Source organism: Fringilla coelebs (genome assembly GCF_963513975.1).
Source record: "Fringilla coelebs genome assembly, chromosome: 11".
Taxonomy (NCBI): Eukaryota; Metazoa; Chordata; class Aves; order Passeriformes; family Fringillidae; genus Fringilla; species Fringilla coelebs.
In genome coordinates this window covers 11087102-11101060 of record NC_140037.1, presented here as the reverse complement: position 1 = coordinate 11101060, position 13959 = coordinate 11087102, and the positions used below count along the sequence as shown (strand labels likewise).

At 39.3% G+C, this 13959-nt stretch overlaps 1 protein-coding gene across 3 annotated transcripts in view; it reads right to left on the bottom strand.

Annotated features, from left to right (window-relative positions):
- AFF2 (ALF transcription elongation factor 2) overlaps positions 1-13959 on the bottom strand; it is a 323813-nt gene that overhangs the window by 228955 nt on the left and 80899 nt on the right. For all 3 annotated transcript variants that reach the window (XM_084213128.1, XM_084213130.1, XM_084213129.1), the window contains exons 2-3: positions 10636-10756; positions 3177-4067 (exon numbers count right to left, since the gene is read on the bottom strand). In XM_084213128.1, coding sequence (XP_084069254.1) covers positions 3177-4067; positions 10636-10756 — 1012 coding nt within the window. The remainder of the gene's footprint in view (positions 1-3176; positions 4068-10635; positions 10757-13959) is intronic.

The window sequence follows — 13959 nt, the reverse complement described above, 5'->3', positions numbered from 1 at the left end:
GTAAAATATATCAACAGGATCACAAAATCAGAGAAACCCTTCTATGACATAATTAAAAGTTTACAGAGGCTCTGCTATTTCTATTTCTCTACCAGAAATGGCCACTCATAGTGCAGTCAGGTGTGAACTAGCTCTGTGTGGGTGAACCAAGGTCTGGGAATCACACAGCAGCACCCACTCAGAGACAAGGATTAGTCCACATATGTGTAAGAGCTGCCAACCACCTCCTGACCCACCTGGTGGGTCTGTGTGAACTCCCTGTGAATCTCCAGGACCTCAGAAATCACTGACCCACAGTCCCTGGCCCAGCAGAGTCACAGCAGCAGCGAGGCATTAACAAAGCTGTCTGCACAGAGCAGCTGCAAGATGGATGGGCATCTCTGATGGCAGAATTGGGCCCAGCAAATGAGCAAAGATTCTTAGAGCAACACCTCAAGTGACACAAATTATGTTATAAAATTGATCACTTCCTTACACATGGCAGAACGTTTCCAGGGCACTCAACATCTTATTCCATTAAGCCATGATAAATGACACCATATTTCCACATCAGTCTAAGCACTTCTTTTAAATCTGCTTGTTCAAATATTTGGTTACTTGTTCCCCCCTCTCTCTGTAAGATAGCAAGAACAGTCTTTTTCTTTTCCAACACTGCATGCCCTAAAGGATGCCATAATTGCAGGACCATCACTTAGGAATTTTGTTTCTTTACAGAATTCCTCACCTTAAGAACAAGCAAAACTTTGAGAGAATCACTTAAAACCTTTCAATATGCATTCTATCTGCATACACTCAGGAACTTGAAAAATGGACTCAACTATAGAGGAAAACCATGGAAAAAATTATGCAGAAATGCCCCAAAACAATTCTCCTACTGCTAGCTTGAAGATCACCACCAGCACGTGGAACAGTGCTAAGATGGAAACCCATGGAGTAGGAACAAAATTGTTTCAAGCAGATCACTGTGGCTTGAGGTGGCTTGGGAAGGTTCATAAATTGATAAGCACCACCAAAGGATCGTAAGCCTCCACATCAATTGTATAAAGATTACAACAGAGCCACTCACTGCAGTCATTCTGAAAAGGTTATGGGTTTCACAGGTGTGCACTGTCAGTTCTGATTAAGCTTAAACTAAACCAGTTATCTATAATGTTGGATTGGAAGGAGTTTTATAGCTGAACGCAAGGTAAATCAAATTCAGGATACACATCTGTGGAAAAACACAGAGGGCCAAAGTTCACAGTCCTGACACAGGCGAAAAAATCCAACTCTCCAAACTCAGGAGGAGATTTGCCTGTAAAAGATCCATCAGTCTGGCTATTGTTCTGTCTCAGAAAGGAAAGTTATTTTGTCACAGCTTTGGGTTTTCCTTCTCTCTTCAACACTCAAAATGCAGACTGTTTGAAGACTATTATCCACTTTCATTTCTAAATTGCCTAGAGTCTACCATTTATCTGAACACGAAATTAATTATACACCTATACTTCTCACTATGCAGAATATAAACTAAAATAGCAACTAAAATAGCAACAAATTCATAATTCAATTTTTCATCTTTGCAACTAGGAATCCTTCCAAAAACAACAATTCATATCAGATGTTGCTAGAGCTATGCAAGAAGAACGTGGGTGAAATTCTGCACCCAAAAAAACATTGTTAACAACTCAAACGATTTCATAGTGCCAGGTTTCACTCAAAAAGTAAAGAAATTAAAAATGCATTCTTAGCAGTTGACACAAATTGCAAAAGGTACAATTTATTTCCAAAAATACTTTGCATTAATTCTGCACTTTTAAGTGCTACTATTGACTCATTGCGTTAATAGATGGCAGAAGCGAAAAAAAGTATTTGCTTTTGCAACATCAGTATTTCCTCTGCATGCAATTATTTACTTGCCAAACAATGCTAACGACAAATCGCAGCAGACTCTGAAGTCATCTACACCAGCAGATTTTTAACCCAAGGTAAAAATAAACAGAAACATCTGTAAAGTAATCTTGCAGAAAGCTACGTTTATTAACAAATACATTTTCTAATAAAACACCATCTGCAAGCAACCCTCAGCTTCCACTTGATATAAATAGGCCTTTTACTGTTTTCAGATGCAGTTCCCAGAAAATTATTCCAAGCTCTACTGCAAAACACATCAGTCTTTGTTGCTGCCTGGAATGTTAATAAATAACATCAAGTTTTTAAATAGTCAAACAAATTATTGGCTTGAAACAATTATCCCAATAGAAAAAGCTGACCTTTTGCAATAAAGTAGTGTAAGAATGCATCGCTCCTCATTCCTAGGATAAAAATATTACCAAGCAGGGAAATATTTTTGGGAAAACAGAAAGCTATGAAAAACCCATCTTGCAATTCTGCTTATATGTACACTGTACACCTACCTTCCAAAGGTTACAGGCTTAGAGAAACTCAGACTAAGAGAAAAAATACACAGAGTATAAATAGTTCAATCCATATCCTTATTATACATTTGTGCTTGGAATGGACACGAATATGAACCAACTAAAATGTTCCTCACAGGACTACTGTTCTGACCAGCAATACAAAATTCAACAGCTTAAACTGTTGGTTGCAGAGATTGGGACTGAATCCCAGTATTAAGAGCTCTTCAAAATGCATAAAAGCTTCAATGGGACACATTTTCATAAGCATTATTCACAACTTAAGTCATATTAATTCCAATAAAAAGAAAAAAGGAATTTAGCAAACTCTGCAAATAAACTCCTTACTGGCAGGACTGTTTAGTACTGCTGAAATTTGAACACTGCCATTTTTCCTTAGAATTTAAAATAGCAATCTGTCTATCAAACTGCCTACTAACTGAGAATTCAAGAGTAAAAATTGCAGATGAACCGAGATATTAGAGTTCCCTGTCCAGAACCAGTATAGCTGGTATATATATATTACACCCAACAGAGATCTAGCCTTTTAATATTAATCATAAACAAGAAATGTTAGTATTCCAAGCTGTGCTTTAAAAACTACATTAAATATTGCTACTGGGACTAGCACAACAAACAGCCAAAAAAAGTCATGCACATTCCAGAAAAAGGAATACACTGTATTGTTTATTCCAGTAATGCAACTGCATATTTCCAGAGAAAAATATTTAGTGAATGTAATACTCAAGCAGTACTAGAGAGAAGATATTTTAAACCACTTACTTCACTAACAGGAGGAATGTTGAGCTTTGGTACTTTGTTCTTCGAACTAGGTGTGTTCACTTTTCCTTCCAGCAGTGCTCCAAAGGACTGATTTCCATATCCACTCTCAATTTCTATTGGGGGTTTCAGTTCAGGTGAGTCATTGGGTACCTGGTCCTGACCATCCATAGGCCTGACATAAGCTGTAGGCTTTTGCTGGACCATGCTGTTCTTACAGTGAAGTCCTGGTGGGAAATTCTGAGTGGAAAGACCATTGTTTGCAGTTAACAAAGAAGTGGAAGGAAGTGGAGATCCAGGACCATGGCCTACAAACTCGAGCTCTGTGGGTGACTTTGAATGACTGTTTTCTTTGTAAGTGTGTTCTCCAGGTGCTGACTTTGCATGAGTGTGCCTCCTTGAGTGTGAAGATGTTGCCATAGCATTTGCTTCCTCTGTTCCCCCACTTTTATGCTGCTCACTCTGGCAGCTATAGAGATCTTCATACCTGCCCTGTGACTGGTCATGGGAAGAGCTGTGCTTTGTCCGACTCTGCTGCCCACTGGACTGGCTTGGCTGGGCCCCACTGGAGTTGTGACCACTGCGTGACCAGTCTGTCCTCGCCTTCCTGCTGCTCTGGTGGCCGTGCAGCAAAGCAGAATTAGATGACAATGAAGAGGGTGGAGGCATTGATGCCGATGAGTTGCCGCTGATCTGATGGGATGGGATCATCCTGTTCCTCGGTTCTGGGAAAAAGTTCTGTTCATTTTTGTCAATGGGCGTCTGCGGGACAGAATTCTTTGGGATTCCTACAAGGTGGCTCTGGTTGGAGTGGTTGGTTAACAGATCCTTCATCTCATCATAATTTCCCAATGTGTTCTGGACACGGTTTGCAAGGGCGTCGCCTTTATTTGTCTAAAATATATTTAAAAAAAAAAAGACAAGAAAAGCGTGAGTAAATTCCTGATTTACAAGTTACTGCTCAGAATAGTTGTCTTAGAAGATGGCAAATGTTAGCTGTTTAATGGTGTCATGCTGACATTTAATTAAATTTCAATTACATTTTGCATATGTTATGTAAGAAAAACCTATCAATAACTGTGTTCAAAGAATCTCTTGAAACAGGCTTGCATCAGTAACACTTGTCTACTGCTTCCCATTTTCTTAAATATGCTCTCAGAGAAGTGTTTAAATTACATCAGTTATGGATGTTAGGCACAAAATAAGCTGGGTTTATGTCAGAGACGCTGGGCTTGTACATTTCATATCGTGCAAAACACGAAGGCACAATTACTGGCTACTGAGCATTTGAATTGTAATCACACAGTTGATATAAGTATGTTATTGCTCTATCAGCCCCTTGACCCACAGTCCTGCCGTAAATAGAAGCTGGGCAGTCTGTAATAGCACCAAACTCTTCACTCCAGTTTAACTTCAATTACTTTTCCATAGAAAGTAGAGTTTGACCTGGGTATCTAATCTGAATCCAGAGAAGAAAAAGCTTCTACCACATGCTATGGTAGGTTCAACTAAAAGATCATTCAAAAATATTTTCTCATAGAACATAAACAGACACGATTGCCGCATTCTTAAGCATCAGGATTCTTCTGCTGTCTGCAGGCTGGTTGTATTTCTTAATCCTGCTTTTCTTTGATTTCCAGTAATTATTAAATAAATACTGACTCATATTTGTTTCACTGCTATTATACTTTTCCTTTTGAAGCATTAAGTTTCTTTTTCCTTTTCCCTTTCACTTGTAAAAAGCTGGACAAATAAGCTGGAAGCTATAATTACTACACAGCTGATTTCCTCTCTCTTCCTGTTCTAACTCACCCCACATGGATGCAAAGCAGCAGCCTTCCTACTGACCTTTCTGTTCCACTGAAGTGACCAGCAGAGAACTAAAACATCTTATTCACCATGCTCATGGCTTTACAAGATTCAAAGGATAAAAACAAAGCTGCACTACAGTTCCTGTTCAAGCAGATGGTTCAGTTCTACAGTCTGGAATTAAATGACAAAGTCATTTCATGATACAGCCAAATCTACTTCTGTTTGGAGGGGGTTTTTCACTCAATAAAACAAGCAGTGCCACAGTCCAATGGTGCCTTAACACCAGGCCATTGAGAAGGGGAAAATCAGCAGTAGGAGCTTGTGCTTGGTTAGAGAGTGTCACAGTTCTTTGGGGAGGGATCCTACTATGCCCCTGATCCCACTTTCCTCAAGAATTAAAGAGAAGTTTGAGCGATGAAAAAATTCATGCATGGATTTCTCCTGAAATATCTACTTACATTCGACACTGCTGAACTAGTCAGAGGATGAGCAGAGTACTGAACATGCCATAAAAAATGTTTAAAAAAGAAGATAATAAATGCAAATTTCCTTTTGCTCATTCTCAGGGATTGTAACATATATTAGCACTGCACTGAGGCAGTGATTTAAAAATTAACCGTTCAATGTTGTTCCCATCTCTATACATTTTGCCAGTGCTCCTAACTGATACAGTTAATAATCCCAGTTGTGGAGAACCACGAATCACTTTAATTCACTAAGTCCCTAGGTTGGTCATTTTAGTGGCAAAAATTATATTCTAGCTAAGCCAAGAATAAGCTCTTTGTATATGAGCAGTCTCCTTCAACTGAGTTGCACAACGAGCTGTTTGGGCAGCAGCCAAAACCAGGCTTTCTCTGTTCAACCCCCAAATTTAAAACAAGGAGATTCCATTGTGCTTAAGGGCCCAGCAGGAATTATGATTCGAAGTCTAAACACTTACATACTTGTTCTGTTTCCTCCCTGCCCAAACACTGAAACTCCTTACGGGATAGAACATGGAAAATAACAGTACCAAAAAAAAAAACCTGACCACCAACCTTCACCTCTGTGGTTCAGCTACACTTCCAGGGAGCATTTAGCTTACCTTCCAGAAAGCACACGTTTAAAAAAAAATATAAAGGTACTGATAACATATCATCACTGTAACACTTCAACATCCCAGCACACTAAATGGCTCTTGTCTAGATCCTCACAGAGAAAATGTTTTAACTTGAAAGTAGATCTTATCAATTATTTTATGTTGGAGGTGCCTAATTCTCTCAATGTATTTTCTTTTACATGTCACATGATGATAAATATAACTTTGCTTTATATTAACTCTATTTTATGCCTAATGTTCACATCCTGGGGATAAAAGACATTGTATAAATGTTAGGTATTATTATTATTATTCATAGTCTTTTACAGGGAACATTAATAAAAACATATTTACTGAAAACCATGGAGAATAAATTATTTTAAACATCCTTGGTATATTTTAAGTACAGTAAAGCTCATATCTAATGGTTACTGAAGTCAATGGAAAGATAATTACTCTCTTCAGTGGCCTTTGGACCAGACTGCAAAGCAAAAAAACCATTATTAATGGTAATTTGGATTGTATTTAAATAAAATTAGATCACACACAGCTAAGATCAGACTTAGGCATCACATCACAATCTGAATGAGCTCAGGAATGTAGTGCACTGTTCCATCTGCATTTGAGATATAAAGCATAACAATAATGTTTTTACTTTATTTCCACAACAAATTCAGGGCTCGCACAAGAAGCACAGGATTCTTGACAAGCCTGGATACCAGCATGAGAAACACAAAATCCAGTCATAATTTCTGCCTGCTCTTTGTTACTTCCAGACTGGGGACAATTTCTACCTTCATATACTGGGTTATTGGCTGATTTCCTAAAGAAAACCTCTGTATGTCTTATTTTTTGAACAGCATGCTGAATCACAATTTTGTTGCTATCAAGGAAATGCAGCATTTTGAGTATTCCAAGGCATAAATTATATGCCTGGTTTATGACTCATGGCTAGTAGCATTCCCCCTCATTCTAGGCTTCTGTTAATTTAGGAAATGCCCATCTTCCTGCATTTGCTTCTATTTCTTTCAAAAGCTATCTATAATAGAATCCTACTGGAAGACTAATTTGCTAGCTAGCTATTGCATTATGGTTTTACAAAGAAAAGAACTAACGCACTCAAACTTATAGGCCCCATTTACAAGTGTTTTTTTGAAAATTTGTGTGAAACTTGAGGTTTCATAATTCATTCACTTCCTTTTGCCTCATAGTTAAACTAACCTCCACAGATTAGAAGCTGAGATCTTTTTTATGCTAAGCTTGAAAAGCATGGAGGGGCTTTACCTGAAAAAGATAAATGATTTAATATTCACCAAAGGCTCCACAATGGAAATGCTGCTCATTAGGTTCTCTTTCTCAAGCTGAACTCTTCTGAGGCAATTCCTTTGAAAAGTAACAAAAATACTCCTACTGTTTTCTTTTAAAATACTCATCTGTGAGTAATTCAAAACATTAAAAGGTATCAACAATTCAGTAGTAAAATTACAGCTTCTCTCAGGAAAGCTCCAACACTGCTTTTTCACATGTCTGTTGCTGTTACACTGCAGGCCCTTCTCTGATCCCTTCTGCAAAATCCAGCATGAACAGGTTGCACCAGGGTTTGAAGGCAGGACCTGCAACCCACTTGCATTAAAGAGCAACACAGCCCTTACTGCCTGACCTTCCCAAAATAATGCTGGATGTCATCACATTGTCAAAGGTGTTGTTTTCCCACATGAGACAGTGGAGCTTCAAAAGGAGACATTTATCTTTTAACAAGCACGGAAAAATGTATTTTATACACCCACAGAAATAAGCATCTCTTTTCATGTAAGTGCACACATACATAAACTACAAAGAATCAATGTAGAAACACGCATTTGTCCAAAACTATAATGAACACCCACGTTTTATTTGACAGAGGGAAAGAAAGAGGCTGTAACAGCTAGAGCAGAGAGATGAGAGATGAAGGCAGATACTCCACACATCTCATGATACACAATGGCAGTAGGCTCCATGAGAAAATCTCAGCTCCTTGCTCTTTTAATGCAATTTTTAATATCAATTTCTTAGTGCACTCTTAAAACAGCTGCCAGTTGTTCAGTCTTTAAAACCTCAGAAACAGCAGTGGTGGTTTGCCCTGCCCTGACCCTGCCTGGTCCCTCCTCTGGATACTGTTGAAGCAAATGAGGAAGGAATGATAAACAAGTAAGGACACTCGGTCTGGGAATTAAAGAAAAAGAGATGTTTCCTTTTCCCTGAAACCTGCTATTCCCAACCTTCTCTTTGCCAGTGCAGTCTCCATGTCCTCTCCCACCCTCAGATCTTTCAGAAACGTACCAGCTGTACCATGAGCTGATGCTCAGCAGCAGAGCCAGCCCAGTGAGGATGGGGAGCCTGTGCCCATCACAGGCCACAGCACTTTGCTGGGCAGTGTTTGATCTCACTCTGCTCCCACTGAGAGCAACCAGAAGAGACAAGTGCAGCTTCTTGAGTGCACAAGGCCTTGAGTCTCATGAACACAGAAACATCTGGTGATCTCAAATTGGTGAAGAAATTCTAACTGCACGTGCAGGATGTTTGTTGTCACATCCGAGTCTCTTCATTTTGTTTTAGAAAAAATTCAAACAAACCCGTGAATTTAATTTTGCACTTACTTAAGAATAAAAATCACTACATATCCACTGAGAGTTAGATTCAGCTTTTATTAGTGCCTAGGACACTCTACTCTGCCTGAGTCTTAGCAATGCAGAACGTAAAAAGGAAACAGTGGTTTATCACTTTATCCCTTTTTTTCTCCTAGTGTAAAGTGAAGGCAAGACCTAGCTTCCTATCTAGTTTTGCTTCTACCTATTTTTTAAAATTTAAGACTGATTTAACTACTGAATATTTAACTACTTTTGCATGCAATTTTCCCTCAATTTTTCTCTTTCACAATTTATAATTATAATGCTTTTTTAGGGCGCTATTGTATTATATCTTGCTTAATCACACGAAGTTTACAAACTTCTCTGCAAAATTTGCCCAGAAAGACCATCAGGATAATTTTTGGCTTTTTAGTCATTCAGTTTTTGAAAAGAAACCACATGCTCTGTGTACACTTGGTGCAAATACACACACACTAAATAGATCTAAAATCAGATATTGTAATTCAATAGACAATATACAATAGGTATATAATAGATACTGGTGATATACGATTTTAGTTCTTGCCACGAAATTTTTCAGTGTGTTGCATACTGGTCTACCTCCTGAAATCCAAATAACCACTTGCATTAGTCTAATGGAATTATCCATACAACATTTACAACAATATTGAGTAGCTGCATGGACTAGTAATGTTCCATAGGATTAATTCAGCATGGTACCAGCCACTTACCAAGTGTATGTCACAGCTAAGGGACCTCAGCCTTGGGTAAGAAGGAATCTTTACCCCTGGGAGGCATTCCTGCTCAAGCAGAGGGTCACCTGGGGTGCAGTGCAGCTGCACTTCAGGGAGAGATCAAATTGTGCTCATCCTGGTGGTGACATTTACAGGGTAAAGCAGTTGGCTGCTAATCAATACAACAGACAAGATAGATGTCTTCACTTTACCTCTGATATCTTGCTCTGTACTTTGGGTATCATCTTCCACTTTGCGGTTTCAAAACCACCTTTTGAAATGTTTGTCAAGACACCTTCACTGTCTTGAACACGAGCCAGGGGCTTTCCAGCTGGCAAATTCATGACAATAAAGAAAGGCCTGTTGCTCCTCAGCCTGCCTGAAGCCAAGTACAGCCAGGAGTCAAGGGCATCCACCACACTTTCGTGGTCTATAATTATTAGACACCATGTGATAATAATGGCAGTCTTTTCTCCTCCTTTTTGGGTGATTTTCAAAGAGCCCTCATCCTCCCTTACAGCTGCTAACAATGTAAAATGGAAAGATGAAGTGGTGGCCTTTCAATGGATGTCACTGATTGGGAGGAGAAAGAGATATGGAAATTTACATTCTGATGAATTCTTTAGGGAATGTCTTACTGAAAATCAAAGCAGCAGAAATCATAAAGGGGGACACCCCTTGGTGATAAAAATCTCAGCCAGCAAAGCTCCTTAGAGAGAATAAGACTTGTAACAAAAGTCCCTTTCATATCCTTGTTATGCTTCCCAAAGATTCAGTCTCCCAAAAGACTTCTTTGGATAGTTATGATTGCACAAGAAAGATTATGGACTCATTATTTATAGAGAGGACATTGGTTTTAAAAACTCAGATATATTTTCTTCCTAAAAATGAAAGAAGTTATTGTAAGCTTTGTAGGTACAAACCACTTGTAGAAATACCAGCTGCACATACTTCTACTGCAGGACTTTGCTGTGTGTTAGGAGGAAGAAATCTTGAACTGGACTGTAACCAAAACTCCTGATTCTGCCAATGCAACCTGGGCAGCACATTCAGTCTGCTCTGCTGCCATATGCTGATTTGGATAATCAGTGTATTCGAGAGTGGAAGTACCAAGGCAGATGCAATACTTCCATTTCTTAGAGGTGATGAGAAGCTTTATTCGTATTTGTGTAAGACATTCTGAAAATGCAAAATGTAACAAAGTAATTTACCTTGTAGGGCTCCCCAAAGAGGTTAAAACCTGAAGCAAAGAGATCTTCATCTTGCTGGACTTCCTGGTTTCTTCTCTCCCATTCCTTCCGCTTAAGTGCACTCCGGTCTTGCTCATAGTGACTGGAGAAAGACAAAAATGACAACACATTATTTTCCCCAACATTTTGTTACATGTTTATTACTATCAGTAATAGCAACAAACCATCAGAAACAATGCAAGTCCTGAGGACAATTCTGAAAGAAACAGGCCACTGAATCATTTTCCCAAATTTAAATCTGGAATCATAAACCTACGCAAAATTGGGCAGTAGGGCAGTCAGTACACTTCTAAAATGGAAATTGTCTCAATGAAACAATGAAAATATTGTTTACCAATTCACAGAGCATTATGCAGAAGACTCAAATACATTTTGACATCTTTGTACTAGCAGCCTGTAAACACACATGCACCTGCACACAAATGCACAGGCAAGGTGGAGCTGTGCTTCCTACAAATCCATTACACTGCACATCCATCCCAAGGCTCCAGTTTAGCCTCGTGTGATTTAGACCACCTAATTCTGGCCCACTTCTTGTTAAAATTTATGTATGGCTTCATTGCAGATGTCAAGGAGGGGTTAAGAAGTGTTTTGTAGAAGCAGGCTGCCGGAAAAGATTTTCGGATAGTTGATTCCAGGATCAGATAATTCTACACACAAACACAGAAAAGGATCTAGCACCTCGGTGTAGCAATGGTGAGTGGCACTTATCTGTGTGTCAGCTCGCTTTGTGCACCTGCCAGACCTAGATGACAGGCTGAGAGACCACATTCACTTCTCCCCTGAATAACACTGAAGTACTTTGGTCTCTTGGCTCTGCAAACTACCTCCTGCTCCTCTGAGGGAAGAGATATAATTAAAACCCTGAAGGAGAGGGAAAAATAGCAAAGGGAAGAGGAAAGGAAAAGATGCATACTTCAACTTGCACTGACAACCTCTCATGTGACAGGCATTAAGGGACACTTCTGTGCTTTCAAGCCGCATTTGATTTGTTATGAGGCTTTTGGCTCTGCTTTGTGTCAGTTAATTAGCTCCCGAATTCCAGATGACAATTTGAATAGCAGATTCGGTGCATGCCCTGATGTTATCTGCAGTAAGCACAATCTCCCTGATAGATCCTGGCCGTGCATGCACACATCCACACACAGCCTGCATGTACAGATGCTTACACACAAACACACATATTCCAGCTGTAACAAAGAACAGTTAATTCTCCTATCTCTGGCGAGAATGAATTAAATCTCCATAGAGCTCCACTGCACTTGGAAGATAACCAAATATCTACAACTTTTGCCTTTTTAGCTCAGCATGATATTGTATTGAAAGCTTCACACCGAGAGATATAATGAGGAATGAACTGCACAGTGATGAGGCTTTAACAGTGTATAAAGTCACTGATTTCTGAGTGAAACCACAATTACTAATTTGAAGCACCAGCTAATTAAAACCACAGCTATGTATTTAGCCTCTTGTTATACCTACTGCAGTTTATAATTATGAGGACCTCTTTATCTACTCAATTAAAGTTCTTATGATTCAGGCAGGTTGTGTTTGAACCTGCAAGCCCTGTGGAGAGCACAGGAAAGCATATGTCTGTTGCCTGATGACTCTATGCAGCCTTACACTTCTACATTTGTTTTTATACAGGGAAGGAAAGAAAAGAAGAAAGACATGCCACAATGAGATTTCTAAATAAAAAATATGAATTAATAATTGGTTTAAGCAATTCAAGACCACTCAGACTTGGACTGAATAAGGCTTGATTATGGCTTGTAAACTGAATGCAAAGCCACCTACATAGGCTGAGCTGAATGACTGCCATCCACATTTTCCTTCTACAAATTAGAAGGCTGAAAATAGGCCATGTTTTGTTTAATTTAATTTAATTGTTTGTAACACCTCCTGATGTACTGACACCACTAACACCAAGAGCAAGCTCCAGAACACTGTTATAATCAATGCTGTATTTTTGCAAAAGGTTTGCTAGTACTGTTTGCTGCTCCCCTGAGGGAGACAGAGGAGGAAATTGTTGAAAGGACAGTCACTTTTCCATTCTACACATGACCACATTGCCAACGTAACACTTTAAATCACAAACAACCTGTTCAGTAAAAGGTGAAGGGGGGAATTCCTTCGAATCTTAAATCAAGATTAAATCATCCACAAATATGGGAGTAAGTGAATGCAAGCTGCTTCCCAAACTGGCACCCAAAGATGAGGCCAAGGCTGACTGCATCTCTCCCCACAGCTTTGCTGGAGTAGAGGGTGGGGTTAACCCAGAAATAATCCAGCCCAGGAGCAGTAGGAACACACTATATTTATCCCTCTCATGGGGGACTCTTTCCAGAGTTTCTCTGGCAGTTTGACCCCCAGACTGTGTGACTCTCCAGCAAGATCAGGTCATGGTGAAGTCATAAGCCCATCTCACAGATCTAGTCTAAGCAAGATTTTACATCCTGCATAAGCAATGCTTGCTATGGAAGCACTCCCATCCCAGGACTGCCAGCATTCACTTCAGAAAGAATTATTGATGAAAGTTAGAGCTGCATTTTACAGCTTCCCAATGGCCTCCTCGGCCTGGGGTTTCAGGGTGAAATTCTGGGCACATTCAAATCAAACAATCTGGCCACTGAACACAGAGATCACAGAGTGCAGCACACAACACATCTCACCCCTCCCGAGAGGTTACAGCATTTTATTATCTAAAAGCCAGCTCAGGTCACAAGCATGCAAAGTATTTAGGAAACCAAGTGAGGCATTATGCCATATCCTATCTGAGAAAAAGCAGCAAAGACCCAAAGACTACTAAGATATACTTTATGACACATTACAAAACCACAACTTCAAAAACTATGAAAACAGCACTGGCATAATTCAAAGTGGCATAATCACTTTAAAAGACATTAACTTAAGCTAACACAGTGTTTAGAATGTTAACATTAAAAGTTTGAAAATACAGTATTTTCCAACACAACACAGTGAAGTATTTCTCTTTAATTGTGTTTAGGAAAGACTTCTATTCCAGGCACCCAAGAGGTGAGTACAAAGGCACATCTCAAACCCTAGATCCCAACAACGTTTACAGACTACAAAACTGTGAGAAACCATGTTACAACACAAGCAAAACCTTAAGTAAATTGTTATCTCTGCTTCAATCCAAATCTCACTCTCACATATTCTCTTCTGAGAACAAAAAAAAAAGAATAAAATTAAAGCTGCATTTTGAGCTTCCTACTGGCAAAGTCACAGGGCAGCCTTAAGTGTACAAAGCATCTATGCAAAAGG